We start from the raw sequence: 26,499 nt of genomic DNA, 5'->3' as shown, positions 1-26,499 counted from the left end.
GATACGTGTAAGCTGTCGATCATGCGGGTGGAAGCTCCCCTGGTGCAATGGACTATGGACAATTTGATCGGACACCCACAGTATGTCCGTCTCCATGATGGTGTGTCTGATAAGGTACTGAGGTGAGGTGAGGTGAGGTGAGATGAGCTGAGGTGAGCTGAGCTGAGGTAAGGTTTACTTTATTGTCCCCAAGGGGAAATTTGTCTTGCACCTAAACCACTGCACCACCATGCCGCCCCTCACCAAGTTAAAAAATATGTATATTTATATTTAATATTTCATATCGCCGAGTGGCTAGATGCATTAATAATTTATTAATAGAACATGTAATACTTATAGAGCATGAAAACCACAATTTTCATCCAAGTAATTTAATCATTAATTTCCCAGGCCCATGAAGGAGTGATATCATGGACGCGACGTACAAACTGTAACATTGTTAGTGCAGCCTTCGGTCTGCCACCCCACACAGGCCAGCATGGAGAACTGACTCACTGATGGACTTTGGCATTGACCTACACCACAGTTTACAGCTTCCTTTTAGGAAGTAGGCCCACGGGCGGGGGGGGATGTTGGACCCCCAGACGGTTTTCTTCTTCCTGCTTTGGAGTTTTTGGTTCCTCTCCTCCATTATCATCTGACTTTCTGTCTTTATCACTAAGGACAACAAATGTCGTGCAAGAAACTCTGAGCTATGCAGCAGTCTGGGAGCAAGGAGAAACACATGAGAGCAAAGGATTCAAAGACAGAGGAGGACAGGATGGCCAGCGACACCTACTGGCCAAACGGGGAAGATACACGAGGAGCTGGGCCAGACAGTACCAACCCTGAGAGATTTGGCAAACATATCTTCACTGCATCCTGTATTAATTATTACTAGTAATAATTCATTTCATTTTCAGTACGTTCAGGAACCAGGGGTAGCATGGTGGTACAGCAGTGAGCACTGTTGCCTCACAACAAGGTTCGAGTCCCCACCATGACTGTGCAGGTGGAGTTTTCATGCAATCTCTGTGTTGTCTTGGGGTTTTCTCTGGGCACTCTAGTCCTCCCCCTCCCACCCAGTCCAAAAACATGGTGAGGGGAACTGGAGTTACCAAACTGCATGTATGTGTGATGTGAGCGTGCCCTGTGACAGGTTGGTGTTCCATCCTCGGTTGTTCCTTGCCTTGCACCCATAGATTTAGGAATAGGCTCTGGATCCCCCTTGACCCTGAATGGCACAAGCTGTTACACAAATTAGATGGATGGATGGATGGTTCCGGAACCAAAGAATATACATAAGACAGTACAAGGCTTTTGTATTTAACAAACCTTTTATTCCGCATTTTGTAATTTTTTTTTTTTAAAGTACACACAGTATAGATAACTTTAAAGTGCACATACAATGTTCAGTGACAAACTATGTATGATGTACTTCGTGAAAGAAATTTTGCTAGATACTTAAATAGTCTTTGCCTCTCAACAAACTGTGCTTGCCAGAATTACAGACCTATCTTTATGTTTTCTTTCCGGATGATGACAGAAATCGAAGGTTCCACCCTCATCTCTGTAATCGATGATTTACAATATTTGCTTCTTTTTACTGGATGTCTTACTGTACATAGAAACTCCATATGAAATGGGAAAGTTTGTAGGAAAGTTTTTCAAGTTACCAGTGTTGAAGTCCGTGTCATAACCAAGCAAGAATTCACCCAAGTGAGTGACAAGATCAATTGCATTCATATTGCGGTAGCGTAGCTCTGCTCTGTGCTGTATATTTTTTCAGTTTTTGGTTTTTTAGCTCTCCATTACAAGCAATTTCCTCTGGGATAATGAAGGAATTCTGGAATAAACTTTGTATTTTTTAGATAGATAGATAGATAGATAGATAGATAGATAGATAGATAGATAGATAGATAGATAGATAGATAGATAGATAGATAGATAGATAGATAGATAGATAGATAGATAGATAGATAGATAGATAGATAGATAGATAGGACTTTATTGATCCCACAGTGGGGAAATTTGCGTGTTAACGCAGCTCCAGACAGCCAGCAACAGAGAGTTTACAAGAGTAAAGAATATAAAAAAATACAAGAATAAGAATAAAAAATTAAAATAATATAAAAAGATAGAGCAAATAATAATAATAATAAATAATAATGCCTATGTGCACCCATACCGTATGGAATATGGGTAGTGGGTTGTGGAAAGTGCAAGTAGTAATAAATATCAACTATTTAACTACTATATCTACAATTTACTACTGAGGTAGTGCTGGGTATTGGCATGTACATATATACACCCGTTCTATGCACCTACATCCATACATACATACATACATACATACATACATTATATACAGATATGCCTCTACATATACATAAACTATCGATGCATACCATAAACATACACATATACATGCACATGCCCATACCTCTACAAGGTACGTTTTGTATGAAGTGGTAGGTAATGGTGACCTTAGAGGTAGTCTCTGGTGACTCATGACATCATTGTGTTATAGAGTCTAACTGCTGTTGGGATGACTGATCTACGAAAGCGCTCCTTCCTGCAGCGAGGGTGTATCGGTCACTGACTGAAGGAGCTGCTCAGCGCACTCACAGTCTCATGCAGGGGGTGATGAGGGTTGTTCATGATGGATGTCAGCTTCGCTAACATCCTCCTCTCACCCACCACCTCCACAGTCTCCAGAGGGCATCCCAGCACAGAGCTTGACCTCCGCACCAGTTTGTCAGTTTTGCTTCTGTCCCTTTCCGTGCATCCGCTCCCCCAGCAGGCCACTGCATAGCAAAGGGCGGATGCCACCACAGAGTCGTAGAATGTCCTTAACAGGGTCCTGCTTACTCCAAAGGTCCTCAGTCTCCTCACCAGGTAGAGTCGACTCTGGCCCTTCTTATACAGGACGTCCGTATTTGTAGCCCAGTCCAGTTTATTGTTGAGGTGAACACCCTGGTACTTGTAAGAGTCCACTACCTCAATGACTGTTCCCTGGATGCTCACCGGTGTTGGAGGGGGTGCCTTCCTCCTAAAATCTATGACCATCTCCTTCGTCTTGCTGGCGTTGATTTGGAGAGCATTAGTCTCACACCAGCCGACAAAGTCACTGATGACCCCCCTGTATTCATGATCGGTCCTGTCTGATACGCATCCGATGATGGCCGTATCATCCGAGAACTTCTGTAGGTGACACAGGTCCGAATTATAACGGAAGTCAGAAGTGTACGTGCTGAACAGGAAGAGTGATAGAACCGTGCCCTGCGGCGCGCCTGTGCTGCAGATAACCCTCTCGGACACACAGTTGTGGAGCCTCACATACTGCGGTCTGTTGGTTAGGTAGTCGATGGTCCATGCAGTCAGCTGCTTGCCTACACCGGCTCCCACCAGCTTCCCCCTCAGTAGTGCAGGTTGGATAGTGTTGAAAGCACTGGAGAAATCAAAAAACATGACTCTCACAGTGCTCCCTGCCTGCTCTAGGTGAGAGAGGGTTCGTTGCAACATGTAGATGACAGCATCCTCCACCCCGATTCCAGACTGGTATGCGAACTGCAGGGGGTCAATTGCTGAGCTCACCAGTGGGCGAAGGTGGTGCAGGATGAGCCTCTCCAAGGTCTTCATCAAATGAGAGGTCAAGGCCACAGGTCTGAAATGGTTGGGCTCCTTGGGGTGTGCAATTTTCGGCCCCAGGATGACACAGGAAGTCTTCCACAGTTCAGGAATCCTCTCCAGACTCAGGCTCAGGGTGAAGATATACTGGACCACCTGACAGAGCTGGTCAGCACAGTCCCTGAGCAGTCTGGCGCAGATTCCGTCAGGACCAGCTGCCTTCCTTGTCTTCATCCTCTTGAGCTGGCTCTTGAGCTCTTGAGTTTTACTTACAAGCAAAAACGTTGTTTGCTATTGTACTGTGTCTTGAGACCTGAAAAATGCAGGCAAGTGCTTTCTTTCCACAATGAAATATACATACTGTAATAAGGAATTTAGTAAAGTTGAAACGGGAGTCTTTGACATGAATAAGTATCAGTTTGTAAAGAAGAATGATCAGTGACAATGAGAAAGTGTGGAGCATTCAGAATTGTGGATGCTGACAATATATCTAAGCATTTCACTCTAATTACGTCACATTTCCTGACTTTTCCAAAACAATTACCTCAAAAGTGAATAAATCCAGCAAGTGGCACGAAAATTAAAAGTACAATCAGCATTGATTTAGCCATGAGATTCAAAATATGTTACCAGTATGCCAGTGTAAGTATATGCTACTGAACTCCACAATTCTGAATGACAGTTGGTTCCCACTTCTTCATTGTCACTGGTTAATCATTTCTCTTTAGCAAACTGATACTTATTCATGTCAAAGGCAACAGTTACAACAATCTAAGGCTTTGCCTTACAGTAAGTAAAATTCACTGGTAAGAGAAAACACTCATCTGCATGTAACTTCTTCAGATCATGAGACAGTACTATAGCAAACAAAAAAGTCACACAGCACTGTATACCACAAAACCGGCAATACCAGGACAACAAAAATAAAAAGAAAAACATGTATGGTGTGAACCAAAAACAGCAGTTTATGGAATGTGTTTTTAAATAGTTTTGAAAGCTTGGTTAACTGTTTTGCATGTTAAGACGACGAGCACATTCATATATAGTGTGGAGCTGCGGCGCAGCAGAAGAGAGGCAGTCAACGCAAGCAGAGCGCCTCAAAAAAGATGCATTTATTTCAACGTGTCTAAACACCCGAAAAAAAACCCGCGTCCTCGCTTGCGCATGCGTGCTCATCACACTCCGCACGCATGAGCATAGGTATGGGGGAATGAATTCTGCCGAAAAGGTAGGAGCACCTGCAATAGATTTGGGTGTTAAGTTATTACAGTGGGAGACTATATAATCTATTTTGACTAACAAGTCTAAAACAACTGATCATTGTGCTAAATGATGACAATTGTGCAAAACCATGTATATATACGTACTAGAACATTTGGAAATTTTTTGTGAAGCAATGAGAAATTATGTTCTGCTGTGACATTATGGTGTGGGGATTACATTCTTTGTTTCGCAATTGTTACGTGTAATCAAAAAAAAAAAAAACGGTACCATTTCACCCTGGGAACCTGGATGGCTTTCTGATTGGTTGGCGAGGAATTTCGCAAAAGGTTTGCGCAAGTTCGCATCGCCATAAAAAGCGGTGCCGAAGTTTAACGAACCATCTCGGACATCCCTGATAATCAGTCTTAAAATTCGCGCACCAAAACCGGGAAGATGGCTGTAAGTATATATCTATATATTAAACGGATTTTTAATAGCTGCTTAATAGCTGCTGTTCCAAATTCATGCAAATATTTCCGAGTCATGCAAATGATTTTGTGGGAATGCATTAAAACTAACCCTGCTGGATTTGAGTTGGTTATGCACGTAAATAATTTTAAAAATAACAGCTAAATGTCATTTTATATTAAATCGTAAATTAGAATATGATCAGCCTGATAATCTAGTTATTGCTTAGTTGTTACATTATGTTTTAGGCGAGTTGTAGCTAACTTTGATCAATAATTCTGCACCACAGAATTCCTTTGAGTATTGGCACTGTAAGTTTATAATCAGCTTTGCACGCCATGAACACATCTGGATAATTTGTATGCATTCACGTATTGGAACTTCATTTTAATTTAAGAGTAAATAAGAAGTATCCGTAGTTGCTGGCTACCGAACACGTCCTATGACTCGTATGTATCATTTTTGGAACAGATTAGATCAGTTTAAAGTTACGTTAAAGAAAGTAATTTCAGTGCGAAATGGGTCAGCTGGTGAATTCCCCAAAATAAACAACTGATTGTCCCTTAAATATAGGCAATAAAAAGTAAGTATATTGAAAATCCATTTTATATAATAATAATAATAATAATAATAATAATAATAATTATTATTATTATTATTATTATTATTAATAATAATAATAATAAAACACATGTTTTCTTTCGGATTGACAGATGTTGTGATATATTCATATTAATTGATACATGATTCAATTAGCAAGATGCTTCATTTAATATTTCTGAAAATGTCCTGGTAGAAGAATATACCAGACTTATTTGCTGAATATCACCAATCAAATTCCAAAAGGATTAAGTCAGTGTCATGAGAACCATGGCCGGTGCAGGCCGGAAAAGGAGGTGATGATCCACTAGCGGCTCTGAGACATAAAGGGGTTTATTACGGAAATTAAACACACTTAGTAAAACCTCAAAGGAGAGGACCATGAGGGGGTCAAAAATGAAAATGGGGAAAAACAACGACTCACTACAAGAAATGACAAGGAAACAAGGTGCAGAAACAGGACACCACAGGGAGCAAGAAGAGGCAGGGGAACAGAGCACCAATTCATAATACTGCAGAGTAACATCTAACATTCTGAGACAATGACCAATTAAGGAACTGAAATAAGGCAGGAACGTAAATACATAAACCAAACTGGGTAACAAAGCAGGAGGAGTGAGACATGAAATTAACCAGTCGGGAAGGGTGCAGGACAAGGAGCAATCAGGTAGAATAATCATGATGCACAGGGAAACAAGTGGGTCAAATTAACTTAATCAAGGAACCCAGAGACCAACAGGCAAACTGAGACACAGAAGAATATATCAGACAAGTAACACATAATCACAAACACAGGCACCTAGCAAAAGCGAAAACAGAACGCAAACCAAAAACCAGAAACAAGAAAACTAAGATAGAAAATAAGCACTCAGAACAAAATTCTATAATTACAAATAAAGAGGAAGCTGGCTTCAACCGCATGAGTGAAAGGTTTATAGCAAGACACTGAACCCATAGAGCTATACAGCAGTCAGAGTGGAGGGGGCACACTAAGGGTGTGAAGGACAGCAGGGAGGACAGGATGGCCAGCAACACCTACTGGCCAAATGGGGGGGGGGGGGGGCACGAAAGAATGAAGAGGCCAGGTGCTGACCCAGACAGTCAGGAGAGCAGTAATTAACCGGTGCTCCTTCGCTACCTAATATCCATCCATCCATTTTCCAAACCGCTTATTTTACTGGGTCGCGGGGGGTCCGGAGCCTATCCCGGAAGCAATGGGCACGAGGCAGGGAACAACCCAGGATGGGGGGCCAGCCCATCGCAGGGCACACTCACACACCATTCACTCGCACATACACACCTACGGGCAATTTAGCGACTCCAATTAACCTCAGCATGATTTTGGACTGTGGGGGGAAACCGGAGGAAACCCCACGACGACATGGAGAGAACATGCAAACTCCACACACATGTGATCCAGGCGGAGACTCGAACCCGGGTCCCAGAGGTGTGAGGCAACAGTGCTAACCACTGCACCACATAAAATGAAATGAGAAAAGTTGTAATGTTAAAATTCACAGTTCATTGTAATTTAGGCTTCTTAGGACTGTAATAATATTACTGTACATACATCTAAATGCTCCAGGTAAACTCTGAGTTGGTTCATTGGGTAGCACTACAATGTTTGGGGTTGGTGGTTTGAATCCTGCTTTGTATGTGTGCAGTTTGCCCGTTGTTCCTCTTTGACATGGGTTTCCTGAAAATACTCCTTATTCCCTTTGACCAGCTGACAGTGCATAACATGTCTGTGAAGGCTGGGAAGGACCTGAAGATCTCTGGTGTTCCCCAGAATAAAGCCGAGGGGTGAGTCATTTCTCGTCCTATTGCTTTGAGGTTTCAGGATATGATCGGCTTCCGCCTTTCCCCTACACTGCACTGTCACTCAGCTACCCCCCGCTGGGTCGTTCAGCTATCTGTAGACTGTGCCTCCTCACATCCTTCCTATCATAATACCCCACCCCCCCCAGGTTCACCATCAATCTCGGCTATGGGGAGGAAAACATCGCCCTGCACTTCAATGTTCGCTTTAACCAGCACGGGGACCATCGCACCATCGTCTTCAACTCCAAGCATGCCGGCTCCTGGTCCAGTGAGCAGAGGGAGAGTAACTTCCCCTTTAAGGAGGGGGAGGAGTTTAAGGTGAGGCTGTGCATGTCGTGTGCCACCAAGGTCCATTCCTCCATGTTTCAAGTTTGAAGTTTTTGCTGTTGCGTGTTTTCAGAAGAACAAAGAACACAGTAAAATGTTCTGCCACAGATGCAAATGAGCAGAGGGGTGCAATGGATGGATCGGAGAGGGTGCAATACCGGACAAATAACATGCAAGCAATGCTGCCACCTAGAGTCACACTTGGAATCACACACATTTTAAATACTCTGATTAATCTATACGGTAATTGAAACACCAGACACTCAAATATTGTGGTTTATGTGTATTTAGTTTCTTAGCTGGTTTGTTTCAAATAATTGCTCTTTTGCAATAATTCAGGTTATGTTCTTTGGGAATTTCAATGGGGCTTAAACCTACAACCTTTGAGTATCAAGACCATAGTTTGTCACTGTACGACATGCTGCACTTTAAACATTGGAGAAGTTAGTTGGTGAATCAGCAGCTGAGCGAGTGACTTCCTTCAACAATCTTTTTCTCCGTCATCATCATTGTTCATTTTCATCCCTTTATCTTCCAGGTGTACATCAGTTTCAGCAACAGTACATTTCAAATCAAGATGCCGGGCAACACTGTGTCATTCCCCAATCGTTTTGGTGCTAACAAGTTCATGTTTATCCAAGTACAGGGGGATGTCAGAATCAATGGATTCAAGATTAGTTAAGCAAGTCTACAGTCACTGGATCTGCCCAGTCTGGCTGCTGATTGGCTGAGATCTGTGCCCTATTCTCTGTGAAACTTCATCACGATGCTTACACCACTGATGCACTTGTGATTATACCGCGTGTTATTGCTATGTACCTCTGTTTGTACAAACGCTGTGAACCTGCACAACTTTCCTAGTTGGTCTTCTGAAGGTATTTTAACTCCAAACTATGAAAATAATTTCAACATTTCAGATGCTTTTTTAAATAAATCTCACTGCATTTTGCACTGCTTTCAGTCTGCACTCAGTTGTAATGCCTGCTTTTATTTTGCAGTGCAGACTCAGGTGTGTCGATTTGTCTGCATATACAGCAAACTGTTTTGATGGTTCATACTGAATATAATTTTCTTGGCATTTGAATCAGGTGATATTTAACTGGAAAATTTAAAAAAATTAAAATAAAAAAATAAATAAAAATTTGACCCAAAAAGCTACTGCAAATGTGCCATCTACCAAAAAACAAGTCATTTGCCTTGGGAGCACTAGACTGCGATAATTAGGTGAAACATACGTATTTGTTCACATATTTATACATAATATGATTTATGTCAGTGGATGAAGACAGCGAGACGGTAACCATCCATCCATCCATCTTCCAAACTGCTTATCCTACTGGGTCGTGGGGGATCTGGAGCTTATCCTAGAAGTAATGGGCACAAGGCAGGGAACATCCCAGGATGGGGGGCCAGCCCATCGCAGGGCACACTCACACACCATTCACACATACATGCACTCCAACGGGCAATTTAGCAAGTCCAATTAGCCTCAGCATGTCTTTGGACTGTGGGGGGAAACCAGAGTACCCGGAGGAAACCCCACAACGACATGGGGAGAACATGCAAACTCCACACCCAGGCGGAGACTCGAACCCGGGTCCCAGAGGTGTGAGGCAACAGTGCTAACCACTGCACCACCATGCCGCCCCCAAGATGGTAACCAGCTCTACTCAATTAACCCCTATTCATTAACTTTATTAGGGACACAGGCAAGAATGCACAGGTGGCCAGATAACACTAGCAGGGAGCAATGATCAGACTGGGGAAGCATTTATACACACGACTAACAAAGGGGGTAACGAGGGATACGTATGGACTTTTAGTACTACGGGACTGGTAAGGAAGGAGGCTGCAGAAGGACCAGCAGCGCCATCTGCTGGCCCTCACAGGAATAGGAATATGACGGATGAACTTACTTAAACGCCATGTTTTCTTACGTGGCTGAGAAAGACTCGTCCTCTCGGATGAAATGTCTCTTGTGCCCGCCTATAGACATCGAAATTTTGGCTTTTTAAAGCTCCCCGTTCAATCTAAAGAAGCACATCGAGGAAAGCAAAATTAATGGTAAACACCAGTGAATTCATTTCATTGATCACGATTAGTCTGGATAAAAACTTTGGGGTGAGCTTTGTGTCTGATGTTAGGTGAACGTTTTCTTCTCTTGAAGACAGGCTGGTTAGAGCATTTTAATCACTAATATTAACTTGGACTTTTGAACAATGAACACTGAAATAGTTATTTAAGCTGTGAAACAGGGTTTTGTGACTGAGATAATGAACCCCATGCTGGTAATAGGAAAAATGGTGACTTGTGTTTTCAGAAATGGCTTTAAAATACGTCAACATTAACCTGTACTTCTTTTTTAAGAATAGCCTACTCCAGTTTAGGTTTTTAAAGCCCTGTTTTTGAAGTGTGTGATGTAGGCAAAAGTTTTCTTTTCCATGCTTTAAAATGCTGAGTAAATATTTTAATATTAAAAGTTTACACAGCATTCTGTTGTTATTTACATTTACTTGCACTTGTACTTTCATTACTCAAGTACAGTTCATTATAGATTTCCAGCGTGTCCTGGGTGCACCTTGGGGCTTGACGTGTCCGAAACATCTCCCCAGGGAGCCGTCCAGGAGGCATCCTAGGTAGATGCCCGAACCACCTCAAATGGCCCCTTTCAATGCGGAGGAGCAGCGGCTCTACCTCCTGAACGTCTGAGCTCCTCACCATATCTCACCATAAGCTCATTTCGGCCACTTGTATCCACAGTCTCATTCTTTCGGCCACCACCCAGAGCTCATGACCATAGGTGAGGTTTATGAACGTAGATCGACTGGTAAATCGAGAGCTTTGCCTTCCAGCTCAGCTCCCTCTTCACCTCAACAGAATGCTACGGCATCCGCACCTCTGCACCGATCCACCTGTCGATCTCCTGCTTCCTTCTTCCCTCACTGGTGAAGAAGACCCCGAGATACTTAATCTCCTCCACTTGATGCAGTAGCTCATCCTCCACTAGGAGGGGGCGATCCACCCTTTGCCGGTTTAGAACCATGGCCTCAAACTGGGAGATGCTGATTGACTGAGCTGCAAACCGCCCCAGTGCATGCTGCAGGTCACCAGCTGACGAGCCCAGGAGGACCACATCATTCGAAAAAGCAAAGATGAAATCCTGAGGCCCCGAACCCCTTGCGTATGCCTAGAAATTCTGTCCATAAATGTTATGAATAGAATAGTTGACAAAAGTCCTCATCCAAGTCTTCCCACTCCACTTCGAGGAAGGCGTACCATTGAGATTCAGGAGACCCTCGAAATACTCCTAAGACGTCTGACTATATCCCTATTTGTGGTCAACACCCCTCCCTCAGCTGTAAACAGCACGGGGGAAGCCCTGCTCCCCCTAACCCCCACCCCTCAGGCCGCCTGATGGTTTGCCGGAATCTTTCTGAAGTCAACCGAATGTCCTTCTCCGTGGCCTCACCAAACTCCACCCACACCCGAGTTTTCGCTTCAGTAACTGCTAAAGCCACATTCTGCTTGGCCTGTCGGTAGCGCTCAGCTTCTTCAGGAGTCCCACAACCTAACCAAGCTCTTTTGGCCTCCTTCTTCGACCTGACAGCTCCGGTTACCGCTGGTTGCCCCCACAACTGTCACCAACAATCTTACAGCCTCAGCTTTGCACACTTGTTGACATACTTATACATAATCTGCATGACTGTGGGGGGCGGCATGGTGGTGCAGTGGTTAGCACTGTTGCCCCAGGTTTGAGTCTCCGCCTGGGTCACATGTGTGCGGAGTTTGCATGTTCTCCCCATGTCGTCGTGAGGTTTCCTCTGGGTACTCCGGTTTCCCCCCCACAGTCCAAAAACATGCTGAGGCTAATTGGAGTTGCTAAATTGCCCATAAGAGTGCATGTGTGAGTGAATGGTGTGTGAGTGTGCCCTGCGATGGGCTGGCCCCCCATCCTGGGTTGTTCCCTGCCTCATGCCCATTGCTTTCAGGCTCCGGACCCCCTGCGACCCAGTAGGATAAGCGGTTTGGAAATTGGATGGATGGATGGATGGATGGATGACTTGTGCATATTGTCAGAATTATTGCAGTAGCTATCTGTGAATTTTCTTAACATCAATAGGAAATGCTCCATCCCAGGAAAACATGAGCTTAAACCTATTCTTAAATAATGAAATACGTAATTCTACACAACAGATAATTGCCAAAAAATGTCTCAATATAATATTCACAATATGAAAAAATGTGTAATGTAAAATGTGTTCAAAACTCAGAAACAACAATTACATCATGTAGAGATGCTAGATTCCTTACCTGACTTCCTGTATATAGCCTTGTGTATCTCTGCCTCATTTTTTAACAAAGTATTCAAACACTAAACAAAAACAAGTGCACGTACGCTTTAGTGCTTTGTCGTTTTCTTTAAAAAATGCGGTAGAATTTGCGAATGTGCTTCTTTGAGGAAATTTTCACAAATATATGCGAAATGAGCGAGTTCATGTTTTTTTAATTGGTCAAATCTACAGTAACAAATAAAATCCGTTCTATTAATCCATTCGGTGTTTTACGGTACCGTTTCGCTTGTTGTGCTGTCCGCACTGCGGCTCGCGTGGTCCTTTGCAGGTGTTGTACTTTAACGTGCCCCTGCCACAGATTGCCCCCCCTGATGTAATCGCTGCAGGAAATATGGAAAATTTGCTGAGTTATGATTACTTTAGTGGTTGGTTCGATGTCATATTTCCAGGTGTGACAGTGCCGAGTATGAAGCTAATCAAATATTGCAGCAGAGTGACACTTCGTGTAAAACAGATAGATAGATAGATAGATAGATAGATAGATAGATAGATAGATAGATAGATAGATAGATAGATAGATAGATAGATAGATAACTTTATTAATTCCAGGAGGAAATTAAGTTGTCACACACGCCATGGTACATGTACAGTAAAGGTACTTTATTCAAGTAAATGAATCGCCTCTTGTTACTGAAGGGGACTGTAAAAAGAATTCGAAAAGAATAGCATACACTGTAATCCCAAAAGTTATTTGCATTCAAATGGTTTAGCTATAATCACTGATGGTAATTAATTTTCTCTGTAAAACTAAAATCATATTACTGTGTCAGACAGAACTCATTGGTTGAAGCTTTTTGCACTTAACCTATATTGTTTTGCATGTGATGCACTAAAATGAATACATTTAACATGGTTCTTTCTATTTTAAGTTTATTCTAATAAATAGTTTAAGTTCAATTTTTATAAGAGAATAAGTTTTAAACTCAACAATCAAATAATAAAAGTAAATTTGATGTTTACTGATTATGTTTAGTTGAAAGTACTTTCACTATTTTTAAGTTTTTGTTGCCCCTCCCATATTTTTCCCGCTGGAACCGAAGAGACTTCTGGACTTGTTTGTCAGAAGAAATGAAGACAAGTCGTTTTTGGTGGTTTTGCCAGGGCTTGGACATGTTTGTTTCAGTCTTCAGTCGATAGGGAGTACTTTTCCTCAAACCTTCACGCAAACTGGTGAGTTAAATCTTTGTATTTCAACGTTAAGCAAAAATAGTTGCATGTTACATTACGCAAATGTGCACGCTAATTCAATCTACAGTGAACCCTCGTTTACCGCGTTACGTCCCAAAAACAACCCGCAATAAGTGAAATCCGCAAAGTAGTGAAAAGTATTTATTATGTAAGGAATAATTGACGACGGGCCGTTGATTATTAGAAAAATAATGCACACCCGAGGTGGTGATTCGCGTCGTGGCCGTTACACCTCGGGTGTGCATTATTTTTCTAATAATCAACGGCCCGGAGTCAATTATTCCGCTTATTACATTATTACACCAATGCCAGTATTGGACAGCTTTAGTGAGACAAGCAGCCAGGCAGATACAGAGATCTTGTCTGTCTCATCATCATCGGTGGAGGTGCGCAAAGAGTGGCCTGACCCGTTTATCATTCCAAAGTTTTCCGTTAGTGTAGAATACCAACTTCGCCAAGGAAATCTTACATACCTCCGTGATGCAACCTACCTCAAAATCTCAAAAGACCTGAAGCATTGCATCCTTGACAAGCTGGCCGAGGCTATTTATAGTTATAAAGCCTACCCAGAAGACGAGGACATTGATGATGTAGCAAAGGCCTTAGTAGCGGAACATCCATGCCTCAAAGAACGAGGCTCATCATCTGGCTATCAAGGTTGGAAGAACAGCCTTAAATTTAAAATGGGCAACTACAGAAATGATATGCGCAAGCTGGGACACCCAGATGTAACTGTAAATGCTGGCAAACGTGGAAAATGCAATTCTGATGGTGAACCTCCACACAAAAACATAAAGAAACCACGAAAAGGAGAAGTAAACTACCTCCCAGACTTCCCACAGGGAATGGATAGCGCTAGTCTTCAAACTTCCCGAGAAGCCATGGTTGATGAAATGAAGAAAAAATCTCCGGATGTTTCCATCATAAAACATGCCATGAACACCACTTTTGCCTTAAGAAGAGCAGAAGTAGTGAAGGATAAGCCTGACATCAGGCAGATGGTTCAGCGGTGGCCAGCGCTTTTTACTGAAAGCCAGGTTTGTGATTTTATTTTATGTTTTTCATCTAGTTTTAGTATTTTTGAAAATAATAACTGGGCTTGTTTTAAAGGTCAACTTGGAATTCACCAGAATTACTGGAAAAAGCCTCATAGGAGAATTCTTTTCTGCTCTGGATGGTCTGTATCCTGGCTTAGAAGAGGTCTTCACGAGAAAGACAGGACGTGTGGGCCAAGAACTGGCAGACCTTCGGAAGCAAAAGCAGGTGAGTTGGCATCATATTTTATTCTTTTATTTGTACAGCATGTCTCATCTCATGAGTTAGAGTGGTAAATGTGTCTGTTTTAACATGTTGCAGAGCATGGAGCCCACTGTCAACAGATGTTACGCCTTGAGGGGACTTCCAATTATTCTTGGGGACAATGCCTCCAAGTTCTTAACGAGTCAAAAAGTAAGTATATAGGAATATTGTAATTTTACCTTTTCTTTTGATATACTGGTTTATTAATTTACCATATTCCAAAAACATACACACATGGGTCTAGATTTATTTATTTTATTATTTTTATTGTTGATTTACACAGGTATGTCTCTTGAGACTCTGAGTCGCATTTGCAAGAGAGACCTTTTAACAGTTTTTACAAATCCTGTAAAACATACAATGTAGTCAGAGTCCTTCACATGGTTTTTAAAATGTTGATGGGTAATAAAGCTGTCCACAGACTATAGATATTATTGTTCCCAAAATGAAATAATTTTTCATGTACACAGCGCATAAATAATAAAGAAACAGACAAAACAACAACAATCATACTGTAGACAGAGTACATTGGGATCTGCTGTTAAGAAAAATGAGCCTTCCTTCATTTTAGTACCATGTACAGTACCTCTATACTGAGTGTAGAGGGTTGAGCAGGGAAACCACCTCATATAGTAGTGATTTGGACATGGAGGGATAGAAATTGCAACTTAAATTACTTTAAGATCAGCTTTGAAGTGTTTGCTTTGCTTTTGGCCCAAATAGGTCACACAATATTTTAATCCAGAATGTTTGGACACAGTTTATATTTCATGCAAAATTTAGTTGTTGTTTTTTTGTCTGAAATTAAATGTAAATTAAATGTATGCATAATTTCTAGAAATGTTGAAACATTAGATTAAGCAGAGGAATAGAGCTAAATTTGGATATTCCACAAATTGGGCAAAATCATTGTCCAAAACAAAGTAAAAAATAGTGCTGAAAATGTCATCAAAACATGCAGTTAAATGTGAGAAAATATTACACAGGATGGTCCATTTGGTAAATGTAAAATTGTAAAGGTACCCACAGATAACAAAACATTTTGTTTCTGCACTCTGATAAAAGCCACCTTGGCTGAAATGCATTGGGTAATTTTTTTAATTGAAGGCCATGATAAAATAAAGGCTTGTAACTTTTTCATAACAGACAGAGTGCCTTGGTTTTTGTTTATTTGTCTGTGGGTACCTTTACAAGTGGACCAGAGTAGAAGAGTGAACCAATGGACGGTGTTAGATGAAGCTCATCATCTTTATTTCAAATGTAAAATGCAGAGGACAAACTTCATTATACAGTTGTATAATGACAATAAGCCTTACAGATTCCCCAGATTTTCCGTTTTTTTTTTTTTTTTTTTTTTTTTTTTTTACAATTAACTTGTACTTAAATAATAAACAGCATTTATAGAAATACAATACTTTGACCTTTTATACTTGTGTTACTCTCCACCAACAGGTTAACTCACTGTTTTCCCCCCTCTGTAGAATGCTGCTGATGGTGACCTTGAAATCCCAATAGGAATCATCTTCAATGGTGAAAACGGAAGTCCAGAGCAAGAACTGAACCCCTCCCAACTGGGGATCCTTCTAGAGGGCAATGTGGTTATGGATTCCATCTGCAGTCTTCCTTTGGCAATGTGTCTCCTGTTCGGACTGACTTATGCACTCCACTTGGAGTACCCAAAGTGCATGAAGAATACCTTCCTGTTTATCCAGCAGATTATGCTGAATCTGGGACGAAACGATCCTCCTCCAAAACTCCAAAGGCTAAAAAATGAGCTTTCAATGTGAGATACTGAGATATGTTCTTACCTTAGCTTTGAAGAGTTGATGCATACCAGTAACCCTAGTGCACTCTGAAGCATAGACTGAGTTACTGGGGGGATGAAGAAGTGCTCCTACAGTGTTATTACACCTTGTAATATAGTACCCCTTCTTATCGGCTTAGAAAATCCACACATTAAATTTAGTTAAACTAAACTTGGAAGAGTGTCACTTTGAGGCTTTGCTCCATTTGCATGACTGAGGGCACGCACAAAGACAAAACTGGTACACATCAACTCGTCAAAGCTAAGGTAAGAACATATCTTATGTAAAATCAGTGACCTATTCCTTTAATTTCATTGTCTCGCTGGGGCCATTCCTTATTCCATAGTTTTTATTTTTCCAAGTTAAAATATTTGTGGAAATAAGTTTTACTGTTACAACTTGTTACCCAGAGTGTCACACCAAAGTTCTTTACTTGTGATACACAGTTTTATCTGTTTAAAAGGATTGTTTTAAAGAAAATGTTTTATATGAAGTTCAATTGTGCACTTGTTTCACTTACTGTGAAAAAAAAACTACCTCAGAGACCACAAATAAGTTCTTGTCAAAAAGTGTCTTGGAATAACTGAAATATTGAAATAATGTTTCTGAAAGAAATGTTTTCTTAGAAGCGCCATGTGTAAAAATTGTAATACTGTTCAAAGGAAAACAAAAGTCTTGTTTTGTTATAAATAAAGTAAAAAAAAAAAACACTTTAGTGTTCTTTGGTTTTGAGTGTGTTTGCCTTGACATATTAAGTTTTAGTAATAATAATACATTTAATTAAAAGACGCTTTTAATTAAACAATATGCAAAAAAATGAGTTTTGTAATATTAGCACCACTTAAACAATTGAGTTTTTTCTATTAGTATTAAGTTAACTGTACTTAAACAAATTATTTTTTAAATATTGAATACTTAAACAGTTTAGGTAGTGATGACTCAATATAGTACATTGTGACAATTTTACTTTTAAGTTTACTCTACTAAATCAGTTGATTTTTGGTTTTGGGTTGATTACTCAAATCATTTGAAGGGAATCGGTTTCCTCAAACGATTTAAGTGGATTGAACTTATCCGGGTTTACAGTGTAGGAGGTTATTAATCTGAACGTGAGGTTTGATTGTAAAATTCTTCATTGATTTTACATTAACTCCTGTGGTCGCAAAATCGCGGAATCCTGGAAAGACTGGTTCAAAGACCAGGGAGGGTTGTAAAAAAAAAAATTCTGCTACTGCAGAAATGTTCAGGTATTTTTTAATGTTCACGAGTCTTTATCCAAAAGTTCGAGTCAAATCGGAAGTCCATTTATGGGCGACTTGGATGGAACTCAGTGGGTGATTCTGAACCGCTTCACTTTTTGATGAAAACCATGAAAGAGATTCGGCTCTGGGACCCGGGCTATGTGGGCGTGGCCTCCCTTCTCATTGGATCGCGAGGAATCCGCGAGGCGGCTGCACGTATTCATGTCGCAATAAAAAGCAGCGCTGCGGTCAAACGAACCATCCTGAACATTATCGATATTCAGCCTTAAAATTCGCCCGACAGCATTGACAAGATGAGTGTAAGTATATATCCATATATTGCACGGATTTTTATTGTACGTCGTAAGTTGAAATATGATCAGTATGATACTCATCTAGTTAGTGCTGCTTACATTAAGTTTTTAGGTAAATCGTAGCTGAGTTTGATCAATAATTCTGCACCACAGAAATTCCCGTGATTGTTAGTACTGTACGTTAGTCTGTTACCAGCATGGCACTGCGTGAACACTTCTGATTAATATGTATGCATTTACATACTGCTGAACACGTCGTGTGGCTCGCGTGTATCGTTTTTTTAATTGAGAAGATCACAAAAAGTTAATTAAAGATGATCTCTGAAAACTGTATAGGTCGGCCGGGGAACCAAAAAAAAAAAAAAAACGCAAGTAAACCGACAAACTGATAGGATGCGCTGTCGCTTAAATATAGGCATAATTTATTATAGAAAATAGTTACGCAAAAAGAGTCGGATTGAAAATAGTTTTGAAAAATATGTGAACACGCTTTTCTTTTGCACTGACAGGCGTTTGTCATTATCGTTAATACATTGGTTTTGGTTGGAAGAATATATTCGCTCACTATCATCGATCACATTCCAAAAGGATCAAGTCAGGATAGCAATTATTAACTTGTGTTCACCAGCGATGCACTAGTTTTAACCGTAGAAACGGGAGATGTGGTGCAGATGTGTAGGTACAGGAAGAAGAGGTGACCTCGTACCAGGGACGATTAGATTAGAAATCCCAATACTTTCTGAAAAGGATTAACACATGTTTCCCTCAATTGCAGGAATCAAGAGACTTTAAATTGCATACATAACTGAGTGATGACTGTTGTAAAATGGACTATATAGACATCTGTGACCCATATACTAACATGAAATATAATGGAAAAAACTTGAACGCTAATTTCACAGTCCATTGTAACTTATGTTTGTTGAGAGTATCATAATATTACATAATATTTATGTAACTAAATTCTATAGGTATCTTGTGGGTTGGCTCAGTGAATAATGCTGCAACTTCATGCATCCAGGGTTGACGGTACAAATCCAGCTTCTACTTTGTATGTGTGGGGTCTCCCTCTTTGGGTTTCCTCACAGCACTGTGGTTTCCTCCCGTAGTGAACAAACATGCAGATAGTCTAACTGGTGTCCATGGTGGACCAGCATCCCATCTATGGTGTACCAAAGCCCAGTGCTGCTTGGGATAGGCATCCCATAGGGTGGGATTGGCAGCTGACTTCCCTAATTGTCTCCCACACCCTCTCGGGGTGTAACCTGGCCCTCCCAGCCCCTTATCTGCGTGGGGTCCATGACTGGCATCCAGCTCATCAGCCTTCGGCTTCTTTTCTTTCACGGTTGCGAAATGCCTGCGATGGCTTTATGATGAGGGTCACACCTGTTTATGGTCTGGCCATCGAAGGCGGTTGATCATTTACAGGGGGTTGGCGTTGCTGATAATGCGCCGTGAGTTTGCAGTTTGGGCCGTTTGTTCTCCCTGGGGAGCCAGACGGCAGCTTTCCCAATCGATGGCGATGCAGCACTCGGTATTCTGTGCTGCTAGTGAGGTTACACCTTAGTCTTCACTTTCGGGAGAACTTCCATGTTATCCAAGGTTACAGCAAACGTCCAGTGTGTGAGCCTGTAGGCTGCTGAAAATCCGTCCATATTCGTCTGGCATATGTGTAAGTGTAAGTATAAGTGTTTGTCTGCGAGGAGAGGGACTGAAATAACTTCGGAGGCTTCAGGCAGAGTCGCTGTCCAGCATCCCAAATGGCGGGACGCTGTATAGGGTTACCGGAAGCTTGGAGACACAGGGCCTTTCCCTGGATGGTTCCGGTCCCAGCTGTAAATATAGTAATGTCATAAAACCATTCATTCATGTTCCAGCTGTTATCGATACAGGGTCCATCCCAGGGCGAACACTTAAACGCTGTAGACCAGGGATTCTCAACCAGTTTTGCCCCACAGCCTAATTTTTAACATGCCAGCTCAGTCACAAGCATGTATAGCAAAGTAGCAAAATAAATAAATCTGTAAAACTAACCAGCTCTCTCAACATCTCATCATGCCTACTACTATTTCTCAATTGCGCAACAACAAAAAACAAAAATGTGATTATTCCTGATCTTAAAGAAGCCATTCTAACATTTAAGTAGGAGAAAAATGGATCGACTTTATTTTCCTACTCAGGCTCGTGAGCCTCTCTGAACTTTCCATGACCCAGTTTGGGTGGCATCCCATGGATTAAGAAATACTACAATGTAAGCACGTTGGTTTCACGTCTTTTTGGACTGTGGGAGGAATCCTGACTTTCCAAATGAATCCCACGCAATCACAAGGAGAACAATCAAAGTCCATGAGCAGATGTGGGGTCAAACCCCCGATTGTGGTGTGAGGAGATAATGGAAGCCGATCAGCCAGCACACCACCCTGGAATGAGGTCATTGTTTTCTAATTCTTGCTCATTATCAGTTAAAGCGGACGCTTGCTTAGTGACTGAGTGATGGTCAAAGTCCTCCATTGTAAAATGTATCCATCTATGCAAATCAGTGTTTTTTTTTTCTTTGTAGAATTGCACAGAACTGGTTTTATAATCATGGCCTCTTCATTTTTTTCCTTTCACCAGCTGACGCTGAAGAACATGTCTGTGAAGCCTGGGAAGGACCTGAAGATCACAGGTGTTCCCAAGCCTGATGCCGAGGGGTGGGTCACCGTCCCTCCTGCCGATCTGAGGCTTCAGTGTGACCTGCCCCTCCTCACCCCCCTCCCCCCACCTCCACAGGTTCTCCGTTAACATCGGCCACAGCGACAATGACATCGCCCTGCACTTCAATGTCCGCTTCAACCAGCACGGGGACCATCACGTCATCGTCTTCAACTCCCGGCAGGGCGGCTCCTGGTGCAGCGAGCAGAGGGAACACCACTTCCCCTTCGAGCAGGGGGAGGAGTTTAAGGTGAGGCCGCCCGTCACTATGTGCCTCAAGTTTTATTGTCGCATGTGTTTGGAAGAACATAAGTGCATGGGGGAGATTGGACAGCAACGCAGCACAAATGGCGGGCTTGAGTGGGGGTGGCCGCTGACAAACGGCGATGCAATAAAGATCAAAAGGAACGACATCACTTCCTTTTTTTCGTTTAAACGCCAAACAGTTTTAAACTTCAAATAAAATGTGTAATCTATGATGTTCTAAAATGAAAAAATGAGCATATTGCACTTGGTGGTGCACTTTGCTCACGTGCCTGGAGACCAGGGTTCGAGGCTCTGCCCCTTTTCTCTGTGCTGTTGTGATGTTTCCTTTCCCTCTACAGTCCACAAATTCAATTTTATAAAAATCGGTGACTGTAGTCAAAAAAACTAAAAATGCAGAAAAGTCTTGTATTTTGTTTGGTTACTTATGGATAAGGTTAGGGCTGGGGGGGGGTTAAGGGTGTGATCGTTTGGATTAGGGTCTCGGCTATAGAAATGAATCGACGGTCTCCACAAAGGTGTGTGTCCGTGTGTGTGTGTGTGTGTGTGCGTGTGTGGAACAGGCTCTGGGCCCCTCATGGAAGATATATGGCACCTCACTCTTGTAGCATTATTTATGAATCCGCTTGTCAGATAATCAGTTAAATCCTTGAAGTGTCAGTTTTATTATAATGGTCAAAAGATATGATTTGCATTATTTTTAATTTTTACCCAGTTCGTAGATTTGAAATTTTATCCTCATCCTTTGGCCATAAACATTTATTTATTTGTTTGTTTGTTTTTACAAATAATAATAATAATAATAAATGTAAAATTTCAAAAGGCAATAAAAATCCCGAAAGACAGCATACACAGTAGAATAGCATATTCTGCCTGGCCCTTGTAGATACCAAACTGTTCTTCAAGGAAAAGAAACCAACCTGCTGAATCATGGTCTCATTGTGACCTCTAGTGGTTAAAAATAAACATTGCATCGTTTAATCTTTAATCTATTTTTTTTTCACGAAGTACAAATTCCATTAATGACCCAAAGCCAAGGACTCGCAGTAGGGTTTGATCCTACAGTCTCGGAGTAATAAGACCATTGTTTGTCACTGTACTGTACCACTGGCTTTTAGGTTATTACAAAAGTCTTGTTGGTGAATCAGCAACTGAGTGAACCTCCTTCATCAATCTTTTTCAACCTCACATCATTTTTTTATTTTCATCCCTTTTTCTCCCAGGTAACCATCAACTACAACAGTGATGAGTTTCATATCAAGATACCCGGTGACCACACTGTGACGTTCCCTAATCGTTTTGGCGAAGACAAGTTCATGTATATTGAAGTACTGGGGGATGTCAAAATTAAGGGCTTCAAGATTAATTAAGCAAGTCTACAGTCACTGGATCTGCCCAGTCTGGCTGCTGATTGGTTGAGATCTGTGCCATATTCTCTGTGAAACTTCATCATGATGCTTAATTCTTCCACCACTATTACACTCGTCACTATACCACGTGTTGCTTCTGTTTGCACAAGCACTGTGAACCTGAACAACTTCGCCGGTTTGGAATCACAGCTTTTCCCGGTTCTTCTTCGGAAAATATTTAAACCCGAAAGTTTGAAAATCATTTTGACATTTCAGATACTTTAATAAACCTCACAGCACTTTGCTGTTCGTTGCTTTCGGGGCAGAATCAGTGGTAATGTCTGGTTTCATTTTGCAGACTCAGGTATGCAGATCTGTCTGTATATTCAACGTGGCAAACCGTTCGGATGGTTCAGCCCTTTATAAATATCGATGGTCATTTTCTTGTTTGAATCAGGTGATATTTCATTGGAAAGTTTAAAAGTTCTAGAACCCAAAAGGCACAACAAATGTGTCATCTACCAAAAAGAAGCTAGTTACCTTGTGGGAGTACGAGACTGCTTTGGGATGGTTACTTATACTGCTTTGGGATGGTTACTTATACTGCTTTGGGATGGTTACTTATACTGCTTTGGGATGGTTACTTATACATATTGGTTCACATACTTATGCATCATTTATACGAATGTGTCACAATTATTGCAGTACTTATGTGGATTTTCTTAACCTCAGTAGGAAATGCTCCATCCCAGAAAAACATGGGGTAAAACGTTGTCGTAAATAATGAAATATATAATTCTATATAGCATAGAATTGCTGAAAATGTATCGATATCATATTATTTATTGCCACCATGTGAGTTTTTAGTTAATTAAGCACAACCACTAATAACAGGTCGAAGACCAGGGATGAGATGAAGAGAGACCCTTTTGCTGTACATTGTTCCTCAGCCAATGGGACAGCAAATTACTGTAATAACTGTAGAAATGTCTTCATGTAAGGCAGTGCTAAGGGCTGTGCTGGCCCCCCATGTGATCCAATCTTACATCACAGGGTCAGGTGCTTGGTGACCCCGCAGTTGATTGGCCGTGATGAGAGTCAAGCCACACAAATCACTCCAGTGGCAGCAACCTGAGAACACCTCAGTGAGGCCTTTAGCACTGGCGCAGTAGTAACAGTCAGAGGAGGTCATTTCCAAATGAGATTCATGCAGGGGGCAGAGTAGACAGTCCATCCATTATCTCACCTGTGCCAGTGCTGAGTATCTGAATAAAACCCTTTTTGCCGGCTGTGTGTCGAACCTGCCACAGCTGTTATTGTGGTCACTCCAACCATAGTTTTATTAAGTCCATCTGCATTCCTGCACTCAAGTCATTAACCCCCCCCCCCCCACCTGTCGTACGGTTGTGTCCAGTGGCTCACACAGCCCAGGCAGCAAACAGTGGAATGTGTGGGTTAGGGTGTGAGCAGGAAGCGTCCAGCGATACAAGGACATGGAGACAGAAGGACGTCAAAGCGCCTTCGTTCTTGGCGGGTGAGCGTGGAAAAAGAGGAAGCTGTGTATCCGAGCAGCGGTGTCCCGTCTCGCTTCTCACAGATATACCTTTTACCTTCAGGATGCGCCCCATCCCTTCAGAAGGTGGTAACAGCACTTTGCATTAGGATGGTAACATGCGTTGGGTACTTGCGGGGAAGTGCTATACATACTGATTCCATAAATAATACAATATTTTCTTATCAAATTAAACATAGTTATAATAGACTAGCTCCTTAAGTAAGCACTCTGATCTCACACCTCCCAAGTTCTCATGATCACATGGGTCTCCTCCGAGTTCTCCTGGTTGCTCCTGCAGTCCAAAATTGTGTGAATTGAGGTGAAATGGCCTTTCTAAATGCCCCAGAGTATGTGAGTGTATGACCTGTAATACACTGGTATCCCATCCAGGGTGTCCCTTGCCCTGTGCCCTGTGATGGACTGGCATCCCGTCCAGGGTCTCCCCAGCCATGTGCCCTGTGTCTCTTGGCATAAACTCCAGCCTGGGGAGTGGCTATGGGTGAGCAGGGCATTGGCAGTGCCCAACTAAATGCAATGTCTGCCCAGACAGCAGAGACGCACCAAATGTAACCAGTCATTTAATTGCAATATAATTGCAAAACTACTAAATTAATAACTTTTACCACCCTCCCAGTCAACAACTTTTTGGTGCCAACCCAACATACCCGAACGCCCACCCCAGGATGGCATCTTGCCACTGCTCGAGCTTTAGCTCTACGCCAAGCCTGCACCCCATAATACAGTCTAATCCTTCTTGCCGTCTACATATATTAAGACAAAATTGTTATTCTGTACTGTCTCAGCAGACTGAAATAGTGGTTGTGTTCCCATTCAAATGTGTTGGAAGCCAAATGTGCGAAAAGCATTTCAATAAAATGCTGACTTCCTGCACTTTGCTGTTCACTGCGTTCTATCTGAAGCTGTGGTAGTACTTCATTGTATTTTGCAGTATCCAGTATCCAGATCCGTTTTACCGTGGTCACCACCATCTCAGCCGCTGCTGTACACACCAGCCTCATCTGCAGACCGTTACGGCTGTGGTCACCACCATCTCAGCAGCTGCTGTACACACCAGCCTCATCTGCAGACCGTTACGGCTGTGGTCACCACCATCTCAGCAGCTCCTGTACACACCAGCCGCATCTGCAGACCGTTACGGCTGTGGTCACCACCATCTCAGCAGCTCCTGTACACACCAGCCGCATCTGCAGACCGTTACGGCTGTGGTCACCACCATCTCAGCCGCTGCTGTACACACCAGCCGCATCTGCAGACCGTTATGGCTGTGGTCACCACCATCTCAGCAGATTCAGCAGGCCTGCCTGAATGATCTCACTGTCTGGAATTCAGACTGATCCATCCGTCCATCTGACCAGGGGTCTTAAAAAATCTCTATCTGCACCCCTACGGATCCATCCATCCATCCATCCATCCATCCATCTATCCATCCATCCATCCATAACTACTCATCTGTGGACTATTATTTATTGAAAAAGTATTACAGGAAAGGTGCAGATCCTTAGTGTCATCGTCTTTAAAGCAATATGGTGTTAATTTGGTGGCAATAATACCAGGGAAAAAGACATTATTTGAAATGATCGATACAGATGACATTTCTGGAACATTCTGACCATGTGTCATTGAGAAGCTTCTGCCCCTGATGCCTTCACATCCATCCTATAGGGGGCACATGGTGAAATGGCTGCTCCCTCATTGTAAGCGTCCTTTTGCCCGGCTCAGCGGGTAGTGCCCAGGCAGGTAGGCGCGGCGTTCCGCTGGGCACTTCACAGCGCAACACGAAGCCGGCAGCCCCCCAGCCAAGGAATGTCGCGGCCCGAGGAGACATTCCCGGGGGAGAGCAGAGCTCTCCCTAGCCTGTCAGGGCGGGGTGATGCGGGGCGGGGCCGGGTGGGACTGCCCATCTGGCATGCCAGGCATTTTCCTGGTGGGGGGCCAATGGGTTTGCGGGCCAACAAAAAGCATTGTAGACATTGTAGAATTCTTTTTGTATTATTTTAATTTGGCTTTGACTTTGATCCCCTGTAAACTCTGCCAAGGGTCTTTCAGAAACTCAATTCAATTTCGATTCACGATTCACAAGAAAACCACCCCACCACTGCTGAACAAGAAAGTGCTAATCCAAATTAAGCGCAAGTGCAAAGATTACACAATCGTACACAAGTTAGAACAGCAAATAAGCAAATGAACAAAAGTGGATTATTAATGAATTATTAAGTACTAAAAAAACTGAGGGACACTCAAAGAATATTACATAAAAATGAGAATGCAGAAACCTCTTTTGAACAGACCTCCCACTGGTAGTCCATAAGAAGACGACAAGCGTGGCGTTTATGATCACAGACTACAGTTACCATTCCTGCTGACGGATCTGATACTGCAGATGGTCTTG

At 42.2% G+C, this 26,499-nt stretch overlaps 3 protein-coding genes across 7 annotated transcripts; all 3 read left to right on the top strand.

Moving 5' to 3' along the window:
• The first annotated feature begins 5,143 nt into the window (after positions 1 to 5,143).
• Positions 5,144 to 8,995, top strand: LOC125742020 (beta-galactoside-binding lectin-like). Its single transcript, XM_049013602.1, has 4 exons — positions 5,144 to 5,271; positions 7,607 to 7,683; positions 7,848 to 8,019; positions 8,567 to 8,995. The coding sequence occupies exons 1-4, from the start codon at positions 5,266 to 5,268 to the stop codon at positions 8,708 to 8,710; spliced, it is 399 nt and encodes a 132-aa protein (XP_048869559.1). The 5' UTR covers positions 5,144 to 5,265; the 3' UTR covers positions 8,711 to 8,995.
• Positions 8,996 to 13,051: 4,056 nt separating this feature from the next.
• On the top strand, positions 13,052 to 17,382 carry LOC125742009 (uncharacterized). 5 transcript variants are annotated; one of them, XM_049013589.1, is made up of 6 exons: positions 13,052 to 13,550; positions 14,411 to 14,605; positions 14,679 to 14,831; positions 14,925 to 15,017; positions 16,349 to 16,650; positions 16,939 to 17,382. In XM_049013589.1, the coding sequence occupies exons 2-6, from the start codon at positions 14,414 to 14,416 to the stop codon at positions 16,940 to 16,942; spliced, it is 744 nt and encodes a 247-aa protein (XP_048869546.1). In that variant the 5' UTR covers positions 13,052 to 13,550; positions 14,411 to 14,413; the 3' UTR covers positions 16,943 to 17,382. The 5 variants fall into 5 exon arrangements, 2 of the variants coding, with proteins under 2 accessions (XP_048869546.1, XP_048869545.1); XR_007397978.1 differs by having other exon boundaries at positions 14,699 to 14,831; positions 16,349 to 17,382; XM_049013588.1 differs by having other exon boundaries at positions 16,349 to 17,382.
• Positions 17,383 to 18,112: 730 nt separating this feature from the next.
• On the top strand, positions 18,113 to 22,862 carry lgals2b (lectin, galactoside-binding, soluble, 2b). Its single transcript, XM_049013599.1, has 4 exons — positions 18,113 to 18,233; positions 20,844 to 20,920; positions 21,000 to 21,171; positions 22,409 to 22,862. The coding sequence occupies exons 1-4, from the start codon at positions 18,228 to 18,230 to the stop codon at positions 22,553 to 22,555; spliced, it is 402 nt and encodes a 133-aa protein (XP_048869556.1). The 5' UTR covers positions 18,113 to 18,227; the 3' UTR covers positions 22,556 to 22,862.
• Positions 22,863 to 26,499: the final 3,637 nt, after the last annotated feature.

Source organism: Brienomyrus brachyistius, chromosome 5, assembly GCF_023856365.1.
Source record: "Brienomyrus brachyistius isolate T26 chromosome 5, BBRACH_0.4, whole genome shotgun sequence".
Classification (NCBI taxonomy): domain Eukaryota; kingdom Metazoa; phylum Chordata; class Actinopteri; order Osteoglossiformes; family Mormyridae; genus Brienomyrus; species Brienomyrus brachyistius.
Note: the sequence above shows the minus strand (reverse complement) of the source record. Positions and strands in the feature narration are given on the sequence as shown.